Source organism: Oncorhynchus gorbuscha, linkage group LG20, assembly GCF_021184085.1.
Source record: "Oncorhynchus gorbuscha isolate QuinsamMale2020 ecotype Even-year linkage group LG20, OgorEven_v1.0, whole genome shotgun sequence".
Classification (NCBI taxonomy): Eukaryota; Metazoa; Chordata; class Actinopteri; order Salmoniformes; family Salmonidae; genus Oncorhynchus; species Oncorhynchus gorbuscha.
This window is the reverse complement of record NC_060192.1, coordinates 26,474,356-26,491,888: the sequence shown is the minus strand read 5'-3', so window position 1 is coordinate 26,491,888 and position 17,533 is coordinate 26,474,356. Positions and strand designations below refer to the sequence as shown.

At 43.8% G+C, this 17,533-nt stretch overlaps 1 protein-coding gene across 1 annotated transcript in view; it reads right to left on the bottom strand.

The window, feature by feature from the left end:
* Positions 1 to 17,533, bottom strand: part of LOC124006869 (leucine-rich repeat and calponin homology domain-containing protein 2-like) — a 96,298-nt gene that overhangs the window by 11,315 nt on the left and 67,450 nt on the right. The window contains exons 15-19 of the mRNA XM_046317059.1: positions 15,279 to 15,317; positions 14,741 to 14,878; positions 13,732 to 13,782; positions 13,537 to 13,600; positions 7,915 to 8,021 (exon numbers count right to left, since the gene is read on the bottom strand). Coding sequence (XP_046173015.1) covers positions 7,915 to 8,021; positions 13,537 to 13,600; positions 13,732 to 13,782; positions 14,741 to 14,878; positions 15,279 to 15,317 — 399 coding nt within the window. The remainder of the gene's footprint in view (positions 1 to 7,914; positions 8,022 to 13,536; positions 13,601 to 13,731; positions 13,783 to 14,740; positions 14,879 to 15,278; positions 15,318 to 17,533) is intronic.

The window sequence follows — 17,533 nt, the reverse complement described above, 5'->3', positions numbered from 1 at the left end:
ACATCTTCTCCTGCTCCTCCCTTCTGGCGTACGACATCGCCAGAATACTAGCCACCGGTCCTGGGATTCATCATTACTCACACCTGGCACCTATCATTACACTCACCTGTTAATTATTATGATTCACACTTGGACTTCATTATCTTCATCATTTCCTCCCATTTATAAGTCACTCCCTTATGTTTTGTCACGACTTCCACCAAAGTCAGTCCCTTTCCTTGTTCGGCAGCATTCGGCAGTCGACGTCACCGGCTTTCTTGCCACCGCCGATCCACTTTTCATTTTCCATTTGTTCTGTCTTTGTCTTATCACACCTGGCTTCACTTATCCAATTACTTGTTTATTATTTAACCCCCTGTTCTACATGTTGTATTTGTGAGTGATTGTTTGTTGTACTGTGGTCCGTATTGTGTGGCCGTGTATTTGTATTACTCATATCTGATGTCCTACGCCTGACTCATCTCACCAGCCACACACAGACGCCTTTACAGAATCACTCACCAGATGAATGGAGTCAGCAGGAGCAGACGCCCTCCCAGTTGCAGTGGAGGAGCGCATTCAGCAGCACGTGACCATGTTGCAACGTCTGGGCACAGCCATGGATCGCGTGCTGGAAATGCTGAATCGTTGGGAGAGAGGAGGAGGTTATCCAGCGCCTCCACCAGCTCCACTACAACAGGTCCCACTGTCCACCCCTCTTCCACCTGGTCCCAGCGGGATTCGACTCACGCTCCTGAGGGCGTATGATGGGACGGCTGCCGGATGCCAGGGGTTTCTACTACAGCTTGTGCTCTACCTGGCGACCGTCCACCCGGCTCCTTCGGGGCGTGAGAGTGTGTCCGCCCTCGTCTCCTGCCTCTCAGGCAAAGCCCTGGAGTGGGCCAACGCTGTATGGAGTGAGGAAGACGTGGCGTTGGACCACACCCGCCGCTTTCGGGCAGTGATCGACCACCCACCTGAGGGTCGAGCGGAGGGTGATCGTCTGTTCCACCTGAGGCAGGGGATGAGGAGCGCACAGGATTTCGCCTTGGACTTCCAGACCCTGGCCGCCAGCGCAGAATGGAACGACAGGGCCCTGATCGATTACTACAGGTGCAGTCTGCAGGACGTCCGGGAGTTGGCTTGCCGAGACACCACCCTCACATTGGACCAGCTGGTGGACCTGTCCATCCGGCTGGACAACCTGCTGACTGCCCGCGGACGTCCGGATCAGGATCTGTCAGTTCCATCCCCCAGAACATCCACTCCGACGCCCATGGAGCTGGGAGGTACTGCACTTAGGGCGACCGGAGGAGGGGCCATTCCCTGCACCATCTGTGGCTGCTGAGGGCACACTGCTCGTCGGTGCTGGGGGGTTCTTCAGGGAGTCGAAGCAGCAGGCAGGGCACTATCGTGTCACCCCAGGTGAGTCGACACCAGGCTCACCCAGAGCCCCCTGTTGCTCACATGTATGTGTTTATTTCAACAAAAGTTTCTCAATACTTTTTTATATACCCTTTGTTGGCAATGACAGAGGTCAAATGTTTTCTGTAAGTCTTCACAAGGTTTTCACACACTGTTGCTGGTATTTTGGACATTTCCTCCATGCAGATCTCCTCTAGAGCAGTTATGTTTTGGGGCTGTTGCTGGGCAACACGGACATTCAACTCCCTCCAAAGATTTTCTATGGGGTTGACTGGCTAGGCCACTCCAGGACCTTGAAATGCTTCTTACGAAGCCACTCCTTCGTTGCCCGGGCGGTGTGTTTGGGATCATTGTCATGCTGAATGACCCAGCCACGTTTCATCTTCAATGCCCTTGCTGATGGAAGGAGGTTTTCACTCAAAATCTCACAATACATGGCCCCATTCATTCTTTCCTTTACACGGATCAGTCGTCCTGGTCCCTTTGCAGAAAAACAGCCCCAAAGCATGATGTTTCCAGGCTTTGTTACTTTGGTCCCAGCTCTCTGCAGGTCATTCACTAGGTCCCCCCGTGTGGTTCTGGGATTTTTGCTCACCGTTCTTGTGATCATTTTGACCCCACGGGGTGAGATCTTGCGTGGAGCCCCAGATCGAGGGAGATTATCAGTGGTCTTGTATGTCTTCCAATTCCTAATAACTGCTCCCACAGTTGATTTCTTCAAACCAAGCTGCTTACCTATTGCAGATTCAGTCTTGCCAGCCTGGTGCAGGTCTACAATTTTGCTTCTGGTGTCCTTTGACAGCTCTTTGGTCTTGGCCGTAGTGGAGTTTGGAGTGTGACTGTTTGAGGTTGTGGACATAGGTCTTTTATACTGATAACAAGTTCAAACAGGTGCCATTAATACAGGTAACGAGTGGAGGACAGAGGAGCCTCTTAAAGAAGACGTTACAGGTCTGTGAAAGCCAGAAATCTTGCTTGTTTGTAGGTGACCAAATACTTATTTTCCACCATAATTTGCAAATAAATGTGATTTTCTGGATTTTTTTCCCTCATTTTGTCTCTCATAGTACCTATGATGAAAATTACCGGCCTCTCTCATCTTTTTAAGTGGGAGAACATGCACAATTGGTGGCTGACTATATACTTTTTTGCCCCACTGTATATGCAACAGTTTGTGCCGCCTAATTTTCCAGAATTTTACGTAATTATGACATAACATTGAAGGTTATGGCGAGGTGCTCCACTATGCTGGAAAAGGCATTGTTCATCACCAAACTGTTCCTGGATGGTTGGGAGAAGTTGCTCTTGGAGGATGTGTTGGTACCATTCTTTATTCATGGCTGTGTTCTGAGGCAAAATTGTGAGTGAGCCCACTCCCTTGGCTGAGAAGCAACCCCACACATGAATGGTCTCAGGATGCTTTACTGTTGGCATGAAACAAGACTGATGGTAGCGCTCACCTTGTCTTCTCCGGACAAGCTTTTTTCTGGATGCCCCAAACAATCGGAAAGGGGATTCATCAGAGAAAATTACTTTACCCCAGTCCCCAGCAGTCCAATCCCTGTACCTTTTGCAAAATATCAGTCTGTCCCTGATGTTTTTCCTGGAGAGGTGGCTTCTTTGCTGCCCTTCTTGATACCAGGCCATCCTCCAAAAGTCTTTGCCTCACTGTGTGTGCAGATGCACTCACACCTGCCTGCTGCCATTCCTGAGCAAGCTCTGTACTGGTGGTGCTCTGATCCCGCAGCTGAATCAACTTTAGGAGACAGTCCTGGCGCTTGCTGGGGTGCCCTGAAGCCTTCTTCACAACAATTGAACCGCTCTCCTTTAAGTTCTTGATGATCCGATAAATGGTTGATTTAGGTGCAATCTTACTGGCAGCAATATCCTTTCCCGTGAAACCCTTTTTGTGCAAATCAATGATGATGGTACGTGTTTCCTTGCAGGTAACCATGGTTGACAGAGGAAGAACAATGATTCCAAGCACCACCCTCCTTTTGAAGCTTCCATTCTGTTATTCAAACTCAATCAGCATGACAGTGATCTCCACCCTTGTCCTCGTCAACACTCACACCGGTGTTAAATCAAATCAAATTTTATTTGTCACATACACATGGTTAGCAGATGTTAATGCGAGTGTAGCGAAATGCTTGTGCTTCTAGTTCCGACAATGCAGTGATAACCAACAAGTAATCTAACTAACAATTCCAAAACTACTGTCTTATACACAGTGTAAGGGGATAAGGAATATGTACATAAGGATATATGAATGAGTGATGGTACAGAGCAGCATACAGTAGATGGTATCGAGTACAGTATATACATATGAGATGAGTGTGTAGACAAGTAAACAAAGTGGCATAGTTAAAGTGGCTAGTGATACATGTATTACATAAGGATGCACTCGATGATGTAGAGTACAGTATATACATATGCATATGAGATGAATAATGTAGGGTAAGTAACATTATATAAGGTAGCATTGTTTAAAGTGGCTAGTGATATATTTACATCATTTCCCATCAATTCCCATTATTAAAATGGCTGGAGTTGGGTCAGTGTCAATGACAGTGTGTTGGCAGCAGCCACTCAATGTTAGTGGTGGCTGTTTAACAGTCTGATGGCCTTGAGATAGAAGCTGTTTTTCAGTCTCTCGGTCCCAGCTTTGATGCACCTGTACTGACCTCGCCTTCTGGATGATAGCGGGGTGAACAGGCAGTGGTTCGGGTGGATGATGTCCTTGATGATCTTTATGGCCTTCCTGTAACAACGGGTGGTGTAGGTGTCCTGGAGGGCAGGTAGTTTGCCCCCGGTGATGCGTTGTGCAGTCCTCACTACCCTCTGGAGAACCTTACGGTTGAGGGCGGAGCAGTTGCCGTACCAGGCGGTGATACAGCCCGCCAGGATGCTCTCGATTGTGCATCTGTAGAAGTTTGTGAGTGCTTTTGGTGACAAGCCGAATTTCTTCAGCCTCCTGAGGTTGAATAGGCGCTGCTGCGCCTTCTTCACGACGCTGTCAGTGTGAGTGGCCCAATTCAGTTTGTCTGTGATGTGTATGCCGAGGAACTTAAAACTAGCTACCCTCTCCACTACTGTTCCATCGATGTGGATAGGGGGGGAGTTCCCTCTGCTGTTTCCTGAAGTCCACAATCATCTCCTTAGTTTTGTTGACGTTGAGTGTGAGGTTATTTTCCTGACACCACACTCCGAGGGCCCTCACCTCCTCCCTGTAGGCCGTCTCGTCGTTGTTGGTAATCAAGCCTACCACTGTTGTGTCGTCCGCAAACTTGATGATTGAGTTGGAGGCGTGCGTGGCCACGCAATCGTGGGTGAACAGGGAGTACAGGAGAGGGCTCAGAACGCACCCTTGTGGGGCCCCCGTGTTGAGGATCAGCGGGGAGGAGATGTTGTTGCCTACCCTCACCACCTGGGGGCGGCCCGTCAGGAAGTCCAGTACCCAGTTGCACAGGGCGGGGTCGAGGCCCAGGGTCTCGAGCTTGATGACGAGCTTGGAGGGTACTATGGTGTTGAATGCCGAGCTGTAGTCGATGAACAGCATTCTCACATAGGTATTCCTTTTGTCCAGGTGGGTTAGGGCAGTGTGCAGTGTGGTTGAGATTGCATCGTCTGTGGACCTATTTGGGCGGTAAGCAAATTGGAGTGGGTCTAGGGTGTCAGGTAGGGTGGAGGTGATATGGTCCTTGACTAGTCTCTCAAAGCACTTCATGATGACGGAAGTGAGTGCTACGGGGCGGTAGTCATTTAGCTCAGTTACCTTAGCTTTCTTGGGAACAGGAACAATGGTGGCCCTCTTGAAGCATGTGGGAACAGCAGACTGGTATAGGGATTGATTGAATATGTCCGTAAACACACCGGCCAGCTGGTCTGCGCATGCTCTGAGGGCGCGGCTGGGGATGCCGTCTGGGCCTGCAGCCTTGCGAGGGTTAACACGTTTAAATGTCTTACTCACCTCGGCTGCAGTGAAGGAGAGACCGCATGTTTTCGTTGCAGGCCGTGTCAGGGGCACTGTATTGTCCTCAAAGCGGGCAAAAAAGTTATTTAGTCTGCCTGGGAGCAAGACATCCTGGTCCGTGACTGGGCTGGGTGCCTTCTTGTAGTCCGTGATTGACTGTAGACCCTGCCACATGCCTCTTGTGTCTGAGCCATTGAATTGAGATTCCACTTTGTCTCTGTACTGACGCTTAGCTTGTTTAATAGCCTTGCGGAGGGAATAGCTGCATTGTTTATATTCGGACATGTTACCAGACACCTTGCCCTGATTAAAAGCAGTGGTTCGCGCTTTCAGTTTCATGCGAATGCTGCCATCAATCCACGGTTTCTGGTTTGGGAATGTTTTTATCGTTGCTATGGGAACGACATCTTCGCACACCGAATCAGCGTATTCGTCAATATTTCCATCTGACGCAATACGAAACATGTCCCAGTCCACGTGATGGAAGCAGTCTTGGAGTGTAGAGTCAGCTTGTTCTGACCAGCGTTGGACAGACCTCAGCGTGGGAGCCTCTTGTTTTAATTTCTGCCTGTAGGCAGGGATCAGCAAAATGGAGTCGTGGTCAGCTTTTCCGAAAGGGGGGCGGGGCAGGGCCTTATATGCGTCGCGGAAGTTAGAGTAACAATGATCCAAGGTTTTACCACCCCTGGTTGCGCAATCGATATGCTGATAAAATTTAGGGAGTCTTGTTTTCAGATTAGCTTTGTTAAAATCCCCAGCTACAATGAATGCAGCCTCCGGATAAATGGTTTCCAGTTTGCAAAGAGTTAAATAAAGTTTGTTCAGAGCCATCGATGTGTCTGCTTGGGGGGGATATATACGGCTGTGATTATAATCGAAGAGAATTCTCTTGGAAGATAATGCGGTCTACATTTGATTGTGAGGAATTCTAAATCAGGTGAACAGAAGGATTTGAGTTCCTGTATGTTTCCTTCATCACACCATGTCCCGTTAGTCATGAGGCATACGCCCCCGCCACTCTTCTTACCAGAGAGATGTATGTTTCTGTCGGCGCGATGCGTGGAGAAACCCGTTGGCTGCACCGCCCTGGATGGCGTCTTCCCAGTAAGCCATGTTTCTGTAAAGCAGAGAACGTTGCAGTCTCTGATGTCCCTCTGGAATGCCACCCTTGCTCGGATTTCATCAACCTTGTTGTCGAGAGACTGGACATTGGCAAGAAGAATGCTGGGAAGTGGTGCGCGATGTGCCCTTGTTCTGAGTCTGACCAGAAGACCGCTACGTTTCCCTCTTTTTCGGAGTCGTTTTCTTGGGTCGCTGCATGCGATCCATTCCGTTGTCCTGTTTGTAAGGCAGAACACAGGATCCGCGTCGCGGAAAACATATTCTTGGTCGTACTGATGGTGAGTTGACGCTGATCTTATATTCAGTAGTTCTTCTCGACTGTATGTAATGAAACCTAAGATGACCTGGGGTACTAATGTAAGAAATAACACGTAAAAAAACAAAAAACTGCATAGTTTCCTAGGAACGCAAAGCGAGGCGGCCATCTCAATCGGCGCCGGATGAGAATCACTGACATGATGTCAGCTGGTCCTTTTGTGGCAAGGCTGAAATGCAGTGGAAATGTTTTTTGGGGATTCAGTTCATTTGCATGGCAAAGAGGGACTTTGCAATTAATTGCAATTCATCTGATCACTCCTCATAACATTCTGGAGTATATGCAAATTGCCATCATACAAATTGAGGCAGCAGACTTTGTGAAAATTAACATTTGTGTCATCCTCAAAACTTTTGGCCATGACTGTATGTAAACTTCTGACTTCAACTGTAAAACAGATATATTTAATTTAAACTATTTCACTCCACAGCTACATATAAAGGTGGGCATGCAATGTGCATGCTTCTGGGGAGCCATGAGGGACCCACTGGGATGCTGTCGAAAATTAACTGTAGCTGTCTGGAAGAACAAGTAGTGACACGTCTAAAATTCTGAGGAAAACATGAAATCGCCCATTCAAGTCTCATCAAATGAGGAAAACATCTTAGAATTAGAGTAATACATTCTCCTGTCAACTCTGCCAATACAAGCGGCATTTGTTCACACCTGATGAATAACTGCTGATTGTCCTTAAAACGCTTGACATATTTTATAAAGGATTCAGTAAATTTAGTGGAGAATGAAAAGGACTGTTGCAAGTCTAATCGGATTACTCAAGGTTAGAGCATTGGGCCAGTAAACAAAAGGTTGCTGGTTCGAATACCGGTGCCGACAAGGTGAACAGTCTGCCGGTGTGCCCTTGAGCACGGCACTTAACCCTAATTGCTCCAGGGGCGCTCTACAATGGCGAGCCTGGCCGTGACCCCATTCCCTGCGGGTACCTCAGGGGGAGTTGAGATATGCAAAAATAAAAAAATAAAAATCCATTACACACATGTGTATAACAGGACAAATATAAGCACCCCCCCTCCACAAATGATTATTATTTGTGTTGATCTTAGTCATTGTTTGTCATCTGGTGTTTTCGGGGTGTCCTGACCTGCCGTAGGACGCCAATCTGCTCCATCTCCTCTCTCAGGTGTTCCATCTTCCTCCTCATGGTGAAACTGGGGTCTGACAACTCTTGACGGCTGCTTCGACAGAATGCTACACCAACATATAAGAAACATATAGGTTGTGACCTACAGAAATCACTGAAATTACACATTTAGGGAACTTTCAAACAATGGACCTCTGGGAATACCATTGAGCCCTGCAGAGATGAGATCAGAGTCTAGACCTTTTACTGACCATACTCACAGTCTTCCTTCCAACAATAATTGTAACATTGGAATGTTCAGACTAGGGCTGTGATGGTCATGGAATTTTGACAAGAATATGGGAAACCCTGTTTAAAAACAGTTGTGACAGTTATTTTCATGACTGTCTTCATCCATAACCATCAGTTACACGGGATATGGTAGTAGGTGCCAGGCGTACAGGTTTGTGTAAAGAACTGCAACGCTGCTGGGATTTTCACACAACAGTTTGTGTGAAGAATGTTCCACCATCCAAAGGACATCCAACCAACTTGACACAACTGTGGGAAGCATTGGAGTCAACATGGGCCAGCATCCCTGTGCAGTGCTTTCGACACCTTGTAGATAGATTCCATGCCCCAACGAATTGAGCTGTTCTGAGGAAAAAAGTTGGTGTAACTCAATATTAGGAAGGTTTTCTTAATGTTTTGCAGTGGTGTAAAGTACTTAAGTAAAAATACTTTAAAGTACTACTTAACCCGTTTTTCAGGGTATCTGTACTTAACTTTTTATATTTTTGACAACTTTTACTTTAACTTCACTACATTCCGAAAGAAAATAATGTACTTTTGGCTCCATACATTTTCCCTGACACCTAAAAGTACTCGTTACATTTTGAACGCTAAGCAGTACTGGAAAATGGTCCAATTCATGCCCTTATCAAGAGAACATCCCTGGTCATTCCTACTGCCTCTGACCTGGTGGACTCACTAAACACACATGCTTCATTTGTATATCCACACATTAAAATAACAAGAAAATGGTGCTGTCTGGTTTGCTTAATAAGGAATTTGAAATTATTTTACTTTTGATACTTAACTAATTTTTAGCAATAACATTTCCTTTTGATACTTAGGTATATTTAAAACAAAATACTTTTAGACTTAATCAAGTAGTATTTTTACTTGATGACTTTTACTTTTACTTGAGTCATTTTCTATTGAGGTATCTTTACTTTTAGTGAAGTATGACAATTGGGTACTTTTTCCACCACTAATGTTTTGTATACTCAGTGTGTAGCAGTATGTACTAATTATACTATAACTACTTCTAAGGTAATCTCCTTACATGCTGACAACACTGCTCAAGAGTGTGCGCCATTAAGCACATGTTAATTTTGTCCACCCACACCAGATGCGATCAGGACACACAGGTTGAAATATCAAAATGAACTCTGAACAAACTATATTAATTTAGCTAGCTAGCTTGCTGTTGCTAGCTAATTTGTCCTGGGATATAAACGTTGAGTTGTTATTTTACCTGAAATGCACAAGGTCCTCTCCCCCCGACAATTAATCCACAAATAAAAGGGTAAACCGAGTTAGTTTCTAGTCATCTCTCCTCCTTCAGGCATCTTCTTCTTCTCTGGAATATATGTTGGCAACCAACTTTAAGGTGTATTTCCACCATCAACTGGACTGGAGTGTGAACCTCAGTTCATCTTTCAATCACACACATGAGTATGTGCTCCTAAAAACCAATGAGGAGATGGGAGAGGCGGGACTTGCAGCGCGTCAAGCATCACAAATAGAACCAAGTTCTATGCAAAACGCTCATTGACGCGCGCGCGAGCAGTGTGGGTGCAATGATTGAATAACATGCTGTATACATTTATTTTGCAACACTCGCGCACACGACACGGGCGATGTGGTCAGCATGTTAGTGTCCTTTCTGTGGGTTCAACACCACATTGCTTGGATTTTGTAAACCATTTATTAATAGTGAAATACCATGAAAATTCCGCTGAACTCCACCATTTTTCTTGGAAGGAAAGTTGAGAAGGTCGTCTCACACATCATTGTTATCATGGCAACAGAGACAAAGTAATCAGGAACTAAGGTCAAAGGTCCAGCGATTGACCGGGAGTGCAGGACAGATTGCAACTCTGACAGGGACACCATTTTCCTGTTTGTTGGATATCTATGACACCCATTAATAGTTTGTCTTCTCTATTTTATATTTTGTTAAAAGGGAAATCTGCGATTCAAACAAAGCAGTCACCCTGCCACTGAATTGGTAAACAGCTGAAGGATGGGGCTGGAGAAATGTAACTACTCTCAAATTCATAGACAGAGCTATGGATGCAAGGACTGACCATGAGATCAAAATGATAGTTTTAACCATGTTTTGAGGCTATACAGTGTTTGTTTACGATGACATTGTTTACAAACAATGGAGTAAAAAAGCAAATACGACAGTAGAACTAAGCTCATGAAGCATTTATACATTATTCTTCAAGAATGAATGGGTATACACTGAGTAAAACAAACAGGAACACCTTCCTAATATTTGCACCCCCGCCCTCAGAACAGCCTCAATTTGTCGGGGCACGAGTTAAGTAGTACTTTAAAGTACTTTACACCACTGCAAAACATTAAGAAAACCTTCCTAATATTGAGTTACACCAACTTTTTTCCTCAGAACAGCTCAATTCGTTGGGGCATGGAATCTATCTACAAGGTGTCGAGAGCACTGCACAGGGATGCTGGCCCATGTTGACTCCAATGCTTCCCACAGTTGGGTCAAGTTGGTTGGATGTCCTTTGGGTGGTGGACCATTCCTGATACACACAGGAAACCGATGAGCGTGAAAATCCCAGCAGCGTTGCAGTTCTTGACACAAACCAGTGCGCCTGGCACCTGCTACCAAACCTTGTTCAAAGGCCCTTACATTGTTTCTCTTGCCCATTCACCCTCTGAATGACACACATACACAATACATGTCTCAATTGTCTCAAAGCTTAAAAATCCTTCTCTAACCTGTCCTCGCCTTCATCTACACTGATTGAAGAGGATTTAACAAGTGACATCAATAAGGGATCATAGCATTCCCCTGGAAAAGTCCAAAAATGTACGTAACAATCACAGATTGCACTTTTAAACAGAGCCTCCCACAAGAAAATGAAGCCTCTAGCACTGAGGCACATGCTTGACACACAGTTGACATTGTAGAGGGCCTTCAGAAAGTATTCAGACCCCTTGACTCATTCCACATTTTGTTGTGTTACTGAATAAAAAATTGATAAAATATATTTTTTCTCATCCAACTACACAAATACCCCAAAATGACAAAGTGAAAACATGTCTTTAGACATTTTTGAAAATGTATTAAATGAAATACAGAACGGTATAATTTACATAAGTATTTTACACCCCTGAGTCAATACATGTCTTTCTGGGTAAGTCTCTAAGAGCTTTGCACACCTGGATTGTACAATATTTGCACATCATTATTTTTTTAATTCTTCAAGCTCTGTCAAGTTGGTTCCTGATCCTTGCGAAACAGCCATTTTGAAGTATTGTCCTGCTGAAAGATGAATTTGTCTCCCAGTGTCTGTTGGAAAGCAGAATGAGCCAGGTTTTCCTCTAGGATTTTGCATGTGCTTAGCTCTATTCTGTTTATTTTTATCCCCTAAAAACTCCCTAGTCCTTGCTGATTGCAAGCATACGCATAACATGATGCAGCCTCCATTGTGTTTGAAAATATAAAGGATGCTACTCAGTGATGTGTTGTGTTTGCCCCAAACATAACACTTTGTATTCAGGACGTGAGGTTAATTTCTTTGCCACATTTTTAGCAGTTCTACTTTAGTGCCTTAATGCAAACATGATGCATATTTTGGAATATTTTTTATTCTGTACAGGCTTCCTTCTTTTCCCTATGTCATTTAAGTTAATATTGTGGAGTAACTACAATGTTGTCAATCCATCCTCAGTTTTCTCCTAACACAGCCATTAAAAACTCTAACTGTTTTAAATCCCTGAGTGGTTTCCATCTTCTCCAGAGTTAGGAAGGATGCCTGTATCTTTGTCATGATTGGGTGTATTGATAAACCATCCAAAGAGTAAATAACCTTGTAAGGATACCATTTCAAAGGAAACACTTTGAAGTTTGTGGAAATGTGAAAGGAATGTAGTAGAATATAACACAATAGATCTGGTAAAAGATAATACACTGAAAAAAACAACTGTTTGTTGTACCATCATCTTTGAAATCAAATCAAATGTATTTATATAGCCCTTCTTACATCAGCTGATATCTCAAAGTGCTGTACAGAAACCCAGCCTAAAAAGGCCAAAACCTAGGAAGAAACCTAGAGAGGAACCAGGCTGTGTGGGGTGGCCAGTCCTCTCCTGGCTGTGCCGGGTGGAGATTATAACAGAACATGGCCAAGATGTTCAAATGTTCATAAATTACCAGCGTGGTCAAATAATAATGCAAAAGAAAAGCAATAATGTATTATTCAAGCCCAGTTGTAATTTATATTTTGGGCACTAGATGGCATGTGGTATGGTATGTGCAAAGTTTTAGACTGATCTGATGAACCATTGCATTTCTGTTCAAATATTTGTATCAAGACTGCCCAAATGGGCATAATTTTGTTTATTAATAACTTTTCATGTTCAAAATTGTGCACTCTCTCCAATAGCATGGCATTATTTCACTGTAATAGCTACTGTAAATTGGACAGTGTAATTAGATTAACAAGAATTTAAGCTTTCTGCCAATATCAGATATGTCTATGTCCTGGGAAATGTTCTTGTTACTTACAACCTCATGCTAATCACATTAGCCTACGTTAGCTCAACCGTCCCGTGGAAGGGACACCGATCTCAAAGAAGTTTTAATAACTTCACCATGCTCAAAGGGATATTCAATGTCTGCTTTTTATATTCTTACCCATCTACCAATAGGTGCCCTTCTTTGCGAGGCATTGGAAAACCTCCCTTGTTTTTGTGGTTGAATCTGTGCTTGGAATTCACTGCTCAACTGAGGGACCTTACAGATAATTGTATTTTTGGGATACAGAGATTAGATATTTGTTTATGACCATGTTAAACACTATTATTGCACACTGACTGAGTCCATGCAACTTATTAAGAACATGTATACTCCTGAACTTATTTAGGCTTGCCATGACATTGTGGTTGAATATTTATTGACTGAAGACATCACAGCTTTTCATTAATTTGTAGAACACTTTAAAAACATAATTCCACTTTGATATTATGGGGTATATAGGACAGTGACACAAAATCTCAATTTAATCAATTCAGGATATAACATAACATTTGTTTTAAAAAGTCAAGGGGTGTGCCTGGGACAAGCTGTAACAGGTCCATACTTACACAGAATCCCTCTATTGCTTTCTAGAATGCCATTAATAATCTACCCCGCCTCATACTTGCACAACATGTTCAAGCTCATTGCTCCACACTATCTGTTTTAAAGTTATTTTAACGGGTTAAATACCTTAACTTGAAGACCTTCAAATGTGTTAATTGTATGTGCGCCACCTAATAAATAAAAGCGAGATAAGGAATGACTGTAACCGCTGAAAGATGTTATTAATTCAGGCTTACCTGATCTTGGCTTCAGACCAAACACTGTGAGGGTGCTGCTGAAATCAGCATTCCGCATCCCCTCCTGCAGACAAAACGCGTGACAAGTTTATCAGAAAGATAGATCAGACAATTTAGATATTTGCTTAAGTATGTGCTAGTATAATTTGGATGAATGCGATTTTACTGTGCATTTGATTGAATAGGAATTCACACCTCACACTCGTCATTCCCACTGGAGTTTCTTCGGGCACTCTGGCACTTGTACTGTAAGAGAAGACACATCAAGACAGATTATGTACTCCATGATCTAGCCTAGAACCTAGTGTAGGCTACTAGCGGAGTCCTCTCATATATACTGAACAAAAGTATAAACACAACATGGAAACATTTCAAAGATTTTACTGAGTTACAGTTCATAGAAGGAAATCAGTCGATTGAAATAAATAAATGAGGCCCTAATTTATGGATTTCATGGGTGGGCCTGTGATGGCATAGGCCCACCAGCTGGGGAGCCAGGCTCAGCCAATCAGAATGAATTTTCCCCTTCTTTCATTTCAGCTCATGAAACATGGGACCAACACTGTACATGCTGCGTTTATATTTTTGTTCAGTGTAGTAGAACACAGCCCTTTGTCGTCTACCTCCCTGGACAGTCTGGGATGTATTTGTTTCAGCCTGTGAAAGAAAAGTTGTTCATTTCATACAGTGGGGAAAATGAAACCCTGAGTAATATGTCCAGCCATGTAGCAGCCATATTGAGGTATGCATGGGGTAAACACTTGAGCTTGCTCTTGGCATAAGTGCTGCGTCTAAAACAGGGATCATTAAGATTCGGCCATGGGACAATTTGTTCTTGAGCAGACGGTCAGGTGGCCAGAACACAATTACAGATCATTTGTAGACTACAAATTAACCACAAGAAGCCCAAACTGATATCATTTTTGACTAAAACATAATAATTTCAAACCTTGCTTACATTTTTATACAATCACATATCTCTCTAAATGCGTGGAACAGATTTCCAAAACTAAAATTACTTGGAATTGATTTGCTGGTATTTTTACAGTCTTGTATGTCCAACAATAAAACAAATTAAACTTCTTTAGGCAGTCTCACTAAAAGCTTTTTTTCATCACCCAGTACCTAGTATGCTGGAAAGCTGCTATTGATGGCCAAGGCCTCAAGTAAGTAAGACTGCATTGTGAAAGTCATGGTTTCATACCTTAAGATAATCTTTCCTCAGATACTTGTTCCTCCTGCGTTCCTCGTTCTGGTTGAGTACGGGTGGAACCTCTGGCCATTTTGGCTCTGTGTCAGACTCTGACTTTAAACTGCCATCGAAAGAGCAGGAAGAGGACGGCTGAAGAAAGACAAAGTTGAAAGGCCAAAGTACTGGACACTGTACTGATCAAATGGCAATGCAATAATGGACAAAAAAAACACTTGGCTTAAGCAGCACAAGCCTTCAATATAAATAGATGAAGACTAAAGCCTCCCCTTACATCACTAAAGGTAACAAGGTCACATGCACACCAGTGGAGGCTGCTGAGGGGAGAACAGCTCATAAGAATGGAACAAATGGAATGGCATCAAACACCTGGAAACCAATTGATACCATTCCACTGATTCCGCTCCAGTCATTACCAAAAGTCCGTTCTCCCTAATTAAGGTGCCACCAACCTCCTGTGGTATATACAGACACATCATCACATGCATGATGATGAAGGTGAGAAAACAAAGGCATGAATGAAATGGGTGACCTCAGAGAAAGCTGTGTCATCGTCTGTGAAGTCAGGGTCCTTTTCGGAGAAAGACAGAGAGAAAGAAAATAGGAGTGAAACCGACACCTAAACCAAACACCAAACACACACACACACACAGATGAGATTAATGAGTGAAAAGAAGGAAATGATTGCTAGTATTACATACCTTAAGGGAACATTTTGACACTTGCCATATGGTTAGTGAGAAAGTCCACATTGCAAATGTACGGTCCCTTACTAGAAGTCCGACAACGTTTCTAAAATTTGCGGATGGCGTCGGGCCGTGCAGCAGGGCCGGATCTTCCAGGAAGTTGTCAAACGAACTCTCTCGGACATTTGGTTTCTGTTTTATAACATTTTCAAATTTTGGTAAATCCCACAAGAGGGTGAATGGAATCATATTGCAAATGTACGAGGATATGTGTTCACTTTCAGCTTCCTGTGCCAACCGGAAGTACTTTTAATTGGGGTCATAGGTGCTGTTTTGAAGGGTTAAAAAGGTCTGATCTTTTCAAAACTTATATGTGTTATTAGGCAACCCTCATGAACTGTAAATCAGTACTTTTTCCCAACAGATGTCAAAGAAAAGCTCTCTCACACACACACACACACACACACACACACACACACACACACACACACACACACACACACACACACACACACACACACACACACACACACACACACACACACACACACACACACACACACACACACACACACACACACACACAGCACACACACAGGATGGAGTGGCAGAGTGCGGTGCTTAAAGACACTCAGAGCCTGCAATGGCATTACCAGAATCTCTAGGCTGTGCCGAGTTCAACGAGATGCCACGCTTGACCGTAGCTCGCTCGGTCTATACACAGCGACCATGAGAAAAAGTAGGCCCAAAATGAAGCCTGGCCCTAAATGTAATTTGCTTTTGGGTGACAGTGAGAGAACCGTTAAGGTGAGAAGCACAATTCGACCTCAGGTATGTTCCTGACGTCCTCCCGATCTGTGCAAGCCTAACCTTGACCGCGTGGCATTAATCCTTAACAGTAAATCAGGGTTTTTTGATCTCACAGATTACAATGACATCTCTCCTTATAGGAATACATTGCCTGCTCCCCTAAATTCAACCTAGAGCCTATGTGGGTTAATATTGCCTTATGAACCTGTCGTCGATGACAATCCATCAGGCCACTATGAGGTCTACCTGTGTTGATTCTAAGCTTCTTGAAGCAACCGGAAGTGGTTAAAATCACAGTAAAAGGGGTTTTCCATACCCAAACTGAAGCTTGATAGAAATAGTGAATTCAACCCTGTGTAAATCAGTCAGTTCTTAACATATAGATTTAAAACTCAGGATTCTGTAAAAGCATACTTTTACTTTTAGCTTCCTGTGCCAACCGGAAGTGCCATAAATGTTGTCATAGGGGCTGTTTCAAAGGGTTAAAAAAGTCAGATCTTTCCAAAACTTCATATGTGCGATTAGGCAACCCTCATGAACTGTAAAGCAGTCATTTCTCCCATAAAATTTCCAAGTAAAACTCACACACACACAAACACACAAAAACACACACACACACACACACACACACACACACACACACACACACACACACACACACACACACACACACACACACACACACACACACACACACACACACACACACACACACACACACACACACACACACACACACACACACACACACCGTGTGGTGTGTAGAGACAGACAGTGCCTGCAATAGTTACCTTTGTTCGAACTATTAAAGAACCGTCAGACCTAGAGTTCTCAAACTTTAGGAACCTGTTCTAGAGCTCAGAAGGTTCCCGGACCGAGAAACAGCCTCATACATTTGCAATGACTTCAATTCATTTTGACCATTACGAAAATGACAACATTTAGAAAAGTCCCAGAGTCGCAGGACTAGGTGCATTGAAACCGGCTCGGCCCATAGAGAAGGACCCCAACGTTTCTGTCCGATAGCTCATTCAAGGACCCCATAGCAAGGCATGGAAAAAAGTGGATTTTCAGCACCAATTAAGGTCTTGCTCGGGTACCGAATGACCTATCGAGCCGAAACTTGGGATTCGGGGTCGCCTCAGCTAGGCCTACGCATAATGTCAGAACTGGACCTGCAGCTAGAACGTAACTATGTGTTTTACGTTTTTGTTATGGTTTGAACAGAAGGCAATGTGAATTTTGGGCCTGCTCTGAAATATGTGATAGTTGGCTTCTAAACGAGTTGGAA